The following is an 8,962-nucleotide window of genomic DNA, read 5'->3' as shown; positions in this document are numbered from 1 at the left end:
TATATTTTTGTATATGCATATCTGAAGCATTAGATTTTAATATGTATATGCATACATATAACTACATACAATTGCTGGAATACACGATTTATGCTGTGTACATAATTCATAAAATCTAGTTGTGCATATCACATATAAAAAAAAGTCAATGGACTGTATACTACAAATAATCCATAGAATATATGAATTTCATGAGATAGCATACTCAAACAAAAGCGACTGAAGCACACTTGTCCGGATCATCATTTAGGGAGTGGAAAGTGGAACAAGCCACAAGAACAGGAAGTAGGGCCAGTAAGAAAGCTTCACATTGAAAACTTTGATGTCAAACATCTGTATCTTTACAGATCTCGATTGTTACAATTTATTTTAGACTTATTACACATCACACATTTAATTAACTCCTTAAGAGCATAGTTTGAAACAAACATTATTTTCAATTTGCAATGTAAAGTAAATGTTAATTATGGAAAAGAAATAGGCCTATAAACAGACAAATTATTCCTATGAAATGATACAATATTCATGTCCTCCAAATAATCAGGCAGGAAAACACCAAACATACACCTAGCTTCTATATTTCCAACATATAGGGATTTTATAGCCTTCTTTTGTTTAAGGTTTTACCATTGTAACCTGCATCACCGTTATTTAAAAATGCCACTTTTGCTCATGACATTTTAATGTTTGAAAAAAAAATACAAGCATACAAAACCAAAACAAGCATCAAAGGACAGGAAGAGGTTTCTAAATTTGATAAATGATTCATATGAATGGGTTAGTTGCTGCTTGGTAGTTGCAGCTCAGGATTAAGCACACACAAATAAAGGTCAGCGGGTGTTTAAAACTCGTTAATTCCGAACCAGCTCACAGCCTGGTATCTTGTCTTAATATAATTCGGTGGATGTTAGATGCGTTAAATCATTTGGTTAAGTTTGCTTCAGTGGAAGGATATTGCAGTCACTGCTCTTGGCGTGTGGGAGGCCAGTTTATCAGTGTTGCACCTTGACTGGAATGGGTTTTAAGACGACAATTATTGATTGTGAATGACACCAACAAACCCACAGGGAGGTCTGCTTTTGATTTTCATTTCGGTGTTTAAAGTGTTCAGAATCAACCCGTCTATAAAAGACGCTGCATTAAAGTGGCATTGACCTTTAACCTGCAGTTGCAGAACAGATACTGGGCTAATAATATTGGGCACTACAAATAGTAATTATAACAAGTTTTAAATTCGTTTTGCACAAAATACAACAAAGGTGGTTTATTATAATGCCCGTACGAAAATGCAAATCGATACAAATCGCACTACATTCATTTTTATTTTCCAGTCATTGCATTAATCGGTTGGGCCAAAACGAATGTCTTCAGTTTATTTCTATCAGCCGGCAATATAAAAACGAAGCCCAGAAGGACAAGTGGGATAAATGTTGACAGCACACAATAGTGAAATCCACTTCTAATGACAAATATGTTACTTTATTTACACTAGGTGGCAATAATCAAACCAGGGAGAAATTCAGTAACACAAGCGTGGAACATTTAAACCAAACCAAAACTAATGTCCAACTCTAAATTGTTGGAATAAATTACTTAACGTTTGGCGCAAACACCACGGAGGGGGGGGGTTAAATGTCACAATTTCTCGCCAATATCAGTTGCGTTTACAGCAGTCTGCGGACCAGGAAACAAAAACAAGGAGATTCACTTCCGCGTTTCAATTTTTGGCTCCAAAAATCGGCGTTTAAAATCTCACTTAAAGCTGTTAATAAAAAATTGAGGGCAGTAGAGCGAATTAGGAACCTTCCCACGCACGGTCCAATTATTGAGGCGGATGGAGATGCTCCTGAAGCCAGAATTGGGTCCAAGTTGTTGTCTTGTTGAGACACCCAGGTGGCAGACTCAGCAATGCAGAAATAGGCGCAATGGAACAGGCAACTTTCGGGGCTCACGGTGCTGGTGCAAAAGTCTGTAAAACGAAGGCGTGTTTGTCTATCCTGATCCTCGGCTTCATCTCTCTCAGACTTTCCTATAAATCCGTTGACTTTTCTTCCCCCCCCGCAATCCTCCCCTTTTAGGGGGAAGGCTCGTGTGACCAGCGGCCTGTTGTTCCTCCTTTGAAAGACTCTTGGTTTCTCCTTCACAGTTGCCCATTTCTCCTCCGCGCGTACCAGCCCAGACAGGCGCACAGCACCACCATGCTGATGGCCAGCCCCAGCAGCAACGCCAGCGCGTCTCCCCCGTCCAAAGCCTGCGCCCCGGGGAGCACAGCCAGCAAACATGCCCCGGTCGCGCACACCGCCGGCAAACCCCACCAGGAAGCCATGTTTTGCATGTGACAATCGGATCACTTGATCTCTTTCTATCAGATGATCGTCCTCGACTTCCGCCCGCAGCTTTGACGCTTTTTTTTACACACGGCTTAAAGCTGCGACTGAGCAGCACTAAACCCTCAGCCAAAAGCAGGTTTTTATTGTATTACATTACCAGCATGTGCAGGGCATGATTCGCAAATTATGCACTTTCAGTTCGTCTTTTTAGAAGACACATGATTATTGTCCGAACAAATAATGCACTGCAAATTGGCAGATCGATGATGTGATTAACCGAATTAACCTCTGCATTCTCCTAAAAAAAACCTTAAAACTGGCAAAAAAAAAATGTATTTAACATAATGATAAATTAGTGATAACATCTATGGAAATAAACTTGTTTTTTTTAGTAATTTCTGTCAACAATATGAGGAGCAATAGCTCCTACCATAGGTTGGGAGGAGTATCATTTTTAAAATAATTTAAATTAATAGATGGTAAATCAGGTCATGTGGGTCGCAGGTCCCCAGCCACTGCTCCCTGCGAATGCTATTATGCCCGAGGGTGCTTACTGTGACATCAGCCGTACATTACCTTGGGATTCATCTTGAATGCCCATTTGAACCATCAGCACAGGCAGATGGACCTTGGGGTTTAATGTCTCATCTGAAGGACAACATCTCCCACAATGCAGCATTCCTTCAGCATTGCACTGGAGAGTCAGTAATATCTTTCTGACAAAAAGAAGCATTTTTGTCTGTAATGGTAAGTTATTAAATTGTGTCTTGTTATTCACAGCACACAGAATTTAAATGGGTTACTACTAGCTATTTCTGTCAGCTGCAGAGAAGGCACAATTCAGACTGGTTAATAATTATCTGTAGACTGTTCCTGTAGATCAACAGGCTGCTTAACGTGCTCATGGCTTTTAACTGGAAGGCCTAGAAATTCCTCTCTGGCCTTGACGCAAAACGGCTGGTATTGGATCTGTTACATCTTGGACAAAGAGTCAGACTAGATACTGCAAGCTCAAAGTAAATGTGACCATTGTCCTTTATTGCAGATCTCAGAGTGCTTCTCTAGCCTGTGAGGCCTCCTTATATACAGGTGCTCCCAAGGGATTGTGGGATCCCTTGGGACTCCAGGGGATAAGCTCTCTGGTGGTTAGACATGGTAATTACAGGTTCACATACATAACAACATTCCCGCCCACCCGCCCTGCCAAGGTCAATAGTGTAACTATTTACAATGTGAGTCAATCTGGGGCCTTCCTTTCCCTTGTTGATCGTCTCGGTGCAAATGCTGGTGTTGGTGAATCATTTGTTGGGCCTTCGCTGGGCTGCTGCGCAGCTGGCCTTGCTGGACTGCTGGGGGTGGTGAGCCTTGCTGGGCTGCTGCGGGTGATGGGTTCTGCTTTGTGGTCAACCGCTGGGTCGATTGCCACTTGTGTGTGAGTTGGAGGGTCGAAAAAGGTAGAGTCTATTGTGGGTTGATCTGGATAGCCCGTAAATCTGAGTTTGGTTTGGTCCAAGTGTTTTCTGCAGGTGAGTTCATTTGCAAGTTTGACCACAAACACCCTACTCCCCTCTTTGGCCAAAACAGTGCCAGCAAGCCACTTGGGACCTTGTCCATAGTTCAACACAAATACAGGATCATTTACTTCAATTTCGCGTGACATATTTGCATGATCATGATATGTATTCTGTTGAAACCGCCTGCCCTCTACCTGTTCGTGTAGATCAGGTGGACTTACGAGAGCCTTGTCTTGTGCCTTTTTCATGAGCAGTTTAGTGGGAGGGACCCCGGTGAGCGAGTGGGGTCTTGTGCGGTAACTAAGTAGGACTCGGGATAAGCGAGTCTGCAGTGAGCCTTCAGTTACCTTTTTCAAGTTCTGCTTGATTGTTTGTGTCATGTATTCAACCAGCAATGTAACCCATGTATAATCTGACCTAAGTTGTACACTGTGAGAACAATGACCACTAGGTGGTGAACTTGTGGGAGACCTTCAGATATAAAAGGGCTAGCTCCACCCACTTCCTGCACTTGAGTGCGAAGGAATAAAGGACAGGTCACAGACTGACCTTCTCTCAAGCATGGGCCTTGTGTGCATTTATACTTTATAGTAAGGACGTATCAATGGCGACGAGAAACTGGGATTTAAACCACGCGAGCATGGCCACTAGCAGAACAGACGAGAGGTACTGTGTTAAGGAATGGTTGGGACAGAGATTCAAGATTGTTAAAGCAGCACTGAGTTCTCCAGGCAGACAAGGGCAATCGGATATGCCCCAACATGTAGTCGAACCCAGAGGGGGGGTTCGACAGTGACAATGGCAAGCTGAACGGTGATTCACACCATTGCAAGGGAAAATGCGGCCAGTAATGGGGCCATCAACACCTGTTAATGGCGCACTCAAGGACAATAACAGATGCAGTCAGGGACGATCGACTGGCAAGGGACCTTTTGTTTCCAACAGCAGCTCATGTTGGAGGCGTGGAGGCACACACTCAGCCGGAGTTTGCAGAGATGAGCAAAATACCTGCAGAAATTGCAGAAATGAATGCTGGGGGAAATCGCTGGAAGCTGAAGTTCAGCGAGTTCATGTGGAGCATGTATACAGTTCATATACCAGGATGCCACCGATAATGATGAAAGTGCTCCTCAATGGCATCCCAGTATCAATGGAGCTAGACACAGGGGCCAGCCAGTCCCTGATGGGTATCAAACAGTTCTAAAAGTTGTGCGCGTCCAAGGCCAGGAGGCCAAAATTATCGCCGATTGACGCACAGCTACGGACATACACAAAGGAGATCATTCCAGTGCTAGGCAGCGCCATGGTAGTCGTGACCCACAAAGATTCGGAGAACAGGTTGCCACTCTGGGTTGTCCCGGGGGACGGTCCCGCACTACTGAGGAGGAGTTGGCTTGCTGTCATGAACTGGAAATGGGGCGATGTCAATGCAATTTCCTCTGTGGAGCGAGTATCATGCTCACAGATCCTGGACAAATTTGACTCATTATTTCAACCCGGCATTGGCACTTTCATGGGGGCCAAGGTAGTGATTCATATAAACCCGGACGCCAGGCCAGTACACCACAAGGCCAGGGCGGTGCCATACGTGATGCGGGAAAAGATAGAAGGCGAATTGGACCGCCCGCTGAGGGAAGGCATCATCTCGCCAGTTGAATTCAGTGACTGGGTGAGCCCGATTGTGCCGGTGCTCAAGGCGGATGGGTCAGTCAGGATATGTGGTGATTACAAGGCCACCATCAATCGGGTGTCACTCCAAGACCAGTACCCACTACCGAGAGCGGAGGACCTCTTTGCGACGCTATCCGGTGGCAAACCTTTTTCAAAATCGGACCTGACCTCAGCTTACATGACCCAGGAGCTGGCGAGTGAGTCGAAGAAGCTGACCACCATCACGACACACAAGGGGTTGTTTGAGTACAACAGATGTCCATTCGGGATTTGCTTGGCCGCCGCGATCTTCCAACGAAATATGGAAAGCCTCCTCAAGTCGATTCCAGGGACGGTGGCTTTTCAGGACGACATCCTCATCACGGGTTACGAGACTGAAGAACACCTCCACATCCTGGAGGAGGTGCTACGCAGACTGGACCGGGTGGGGCTGCGACTGAAAAAGGTGAAGTGCGTCTTCCATGCTCCAGAGGTAGAATTCCTGGGGATGAGGGTAGCAGCAGACGGGATCAGCCCTACTGCGTCCAAGACGGAAGCGATCCAGAGAGCACCCAGACCCCGTAACACGACGGAGCTGTGTTCGTTCCTGGGGCTCCTGAACTATTTTGGTAACCTTCTTCCCAAATTGAGCACGCTGCTAGAGCCGCTACACGTGCTGCTACGCAAAGGTCGCGAATGGGTCTGGGGGGACAGCCAGGAAAGGGCTTTTAATAGAGCACGCAATTTGTTATGTTCCAACAATCTGTTAACGCTATATGACCCATGTAAGAAACTTGTGTTAACTTGTGTTAAAGAAAATGCACCATTACCTGTTTGGCAGGAAATTTGAGCTGGAGACAGATCACAAACCCCTAACATCCCCTTTGGCCGACAACAAGGCCATAAATGCAAACACATTGGCCCGCATACAGAGGTGGGCACTCACGTTAGCTGCCTATGACTACACAATTCGGCACAGACCGGGCACCGAAAACCGCGCCGATGCACTCAGCAGGCTCCCACTAGCCACCACTGAGGGGGCTACCGAGCATGCTGCTGAGATGGTCATGGCTGTTGAAGCTTTCGGAAGCGAAGGCTCACCCGTGACAATCCGTCAGATTAAAGTCTGGAAAAATAGAGACCCGCTATTGTCTCTAGTCAAGAAATGCGTCCTGAATGGGGACTGGGCAGCCAAGTACAGGGCATGCCCTGAGGAATTTAAACCATTTCACAGGCACAGGGATGAACTCTCGATTCAGGCCGATTGCCTACTGTGGGGAAACCGTGTAGTCATGCCCCAGATGGGCAGAGAGGTGTTCATCAGAGAACTCCACAATGAGCACCCGGGCATTGTCATAATGAAGGCAATTGCCAGATCATACGTTTGGTGGCCAGGGATAGACGCAGATCTGGAACTTTGTGTTCGCAGGTGCAACACGTGTGCCCAGCTGGGCAATGCACCCAGGGAAGCCCCCCTTAGCCCCTGGCCATGGCCCGCCAAGCTTTGTTCACGCATCCATGTGGACTACGCAGTTCCTTTCATGGGAAAAATGTTTTTGGTTGTGGTAGACGCCTACTCCAAATGGATCGAGTGTGCCATTTTAAATTCAAGCACATCCTCTGCCACGGTAGAAAGTCTACGGGCAATGTTCGCCGCCCACGGTCTACCGGACATCTTGGTCAGCGACAATGGCCCGTGCTTCACAAGCACTGAATTCCAGGACTTCATGGCAGACAATGGAATTAACCATGTCAGAATGGCACCGTTCAAGCCGGCCTCAAATGGCCAGGCAGAACGAGCAGTGCAGATAATCAAACAGGTGATGCTCAGAATCCAAGGGGGTTCCCTACAAAGCCGCTTATCACGCTTCCTGTTGGCCTACAGATCCCGACCACACTCGCTCACAGGGGTTCCACCCGCAGAGCTGCCAATGAAAAGGACGCTCAAAACCTGGTTATCCCTTATACACCCCACCATGAAAGAAATTGTCGAGAGCAGGCGCCAGTCACAATATGATTAGCATGACAGGAATGCGAGGGCGCGATGTATTGATGTAAATTACCCTGTTTTTGTCCTCAACCAAGCTGCAGGGCCCAAATGGCTCGCAGGCACTGTGATTGCCAAAGAGGGAAATAGGATTCTGGTAGTTAAATTTACCAATGGAAAAATCTGCCGCAAACATGTGGATCAAACAAAAAGGAGGTTCAGCAACCCCATAGAAGAAGCAGAGGAAGAACACAATATAGAGTTCACTCCTCCACAGGTGATCGAACACAGGGACCAAAGGGAGGAGAGCCCAGTCACTGTGGACAGTCCGGACAGGCCTGAGGCACCGCAAACAGCAGACACTCAGGCCAGCGCCCAACAACCGAAGCCCCAACTCAGGCGCTCTACAAGAGAGCGTAAACCACCAGAGAGTCGCAACCTGTGATCCCAATAAGACTTGGGGGGGGGGGGGGGGGGGGTAGGTGATGTCATGTATTCAACCAGCAATGTAACACATGTATAATCTGACCTAAGTTGTACACTGTGAGAACAATGACCACTAGGTGGTGAACTTGTGGGAGACACTCCTAACCTGGACCTTCAGATATAAAAGGGCAAGCTCCACCCACTTCCTGCACTTGAGTGCTAAGGAATAAAGAACAGGTCACAGACTGACTTTCTCTCAAGCATGGGCCTCGTGTGCATTTATACTGTATCGTAAGGACGTATCAGTTTGAACTGCTCGTTCTGCCTGACTGTTGGACGTTGGCTTAAACGGGGCAGACGTGATATGGTTGACCCCATTGCAGGTCATGAATTACTTGAATTCGGCACTGGTAAAGCATGGCCCATTGCCACTTGCAAGTACATCAGGCAGGCCGTGCATGGTGGCAGTGGAAATGCTTGCCGACATTATCACACATTCAATCCATTTTTAGTATGCATCTACAACCACTAAAAACATTTTTCCCAAGAATGGGCCTGCATAGTCGACATGAACCCTAGACCACGATATGGAGTGCGAAGACCATGAACTTAGTGGTGCCTCCCTGGGTGCATTGCTTAACTGGGAACAGGTATTACATTTGTGCACACAGGACTCTAAGTCTGCATCGAGCATCTGAGATCTGGCTATCGCTTTCATCATTACAGTGCTTGGGTGGGTACTGTGGAGATCACTAATGAAAGTGTCCCTGCCCTTTTTTGGCACAACTACCCGATTGCCCCATAGGAGGCAGTCTGCCTATATAGACATTTAATCTTTGATCGTCGGTACGGCTTTATTTCTTCCTGCATCTCTAACGAGACACTAGACCAACTTTTGTGGAGCACACAGTTTTTTACTAAGGACATTAAGGGGTCCTGGCTCATCCAGGTTCTAATCTGTCGGGTAGTAACAGGTGATTACTCACTCTCGAATGCTTCCATCAGTATAACTAAATCTGTAGGCTGTGCCATCTCCACCCTGGTGGTGGGCAATG

The 8,962-nt window shown here is 46.7% G+C and overlaps 1 protein-coding gene across 1 annotated transcript; it reads right to left on the bottom strand.

Annotated features, from left to right (window-relative positions):
- Positions 1 to 1,237: 1,237 nt before the first annotated feature.
- On the bottom strand, positions 1,238 to 2,414 carry LOC139281461 (small integral membrane protein 30). Its single transcript, XM_070901623.1, has one exon. The coding sequence runs from the start codon at positions 2,333 to 2,335 to the stop codon at positions 2,141 to 2,143; it is 195 nt and encodes a 64-aa protein (XP_070757724.1). The 5' UTR covers positions 2,336 to 2,414; the 3' UTR covers positions 1,238 to 2,140.
- Positions 2,415 to 8,962: the final 6,548 nt, after the last annotated feature.

This window comes from Pristiophorus japonicus, chromosome 15 (genome assembly GCF_044704955.1).
Source record: "Pristiophorus japonicus isolate sPriJap1 chromosome 15, sPriJap1.hap1, whole genome shotgun sequence".
NCBI classification, from domain to species: domain Eukaryota; kingdom Metazoa; phylum Chordata; class Chondrichthyes; family Pristiophoridae; genus Pristiophorus; species Pristiophorus japonicus.
Note: the sequence above shows the minus strand (reverse complement) of the source record. Positions and strands in the feature narration are given on the sequence as shown.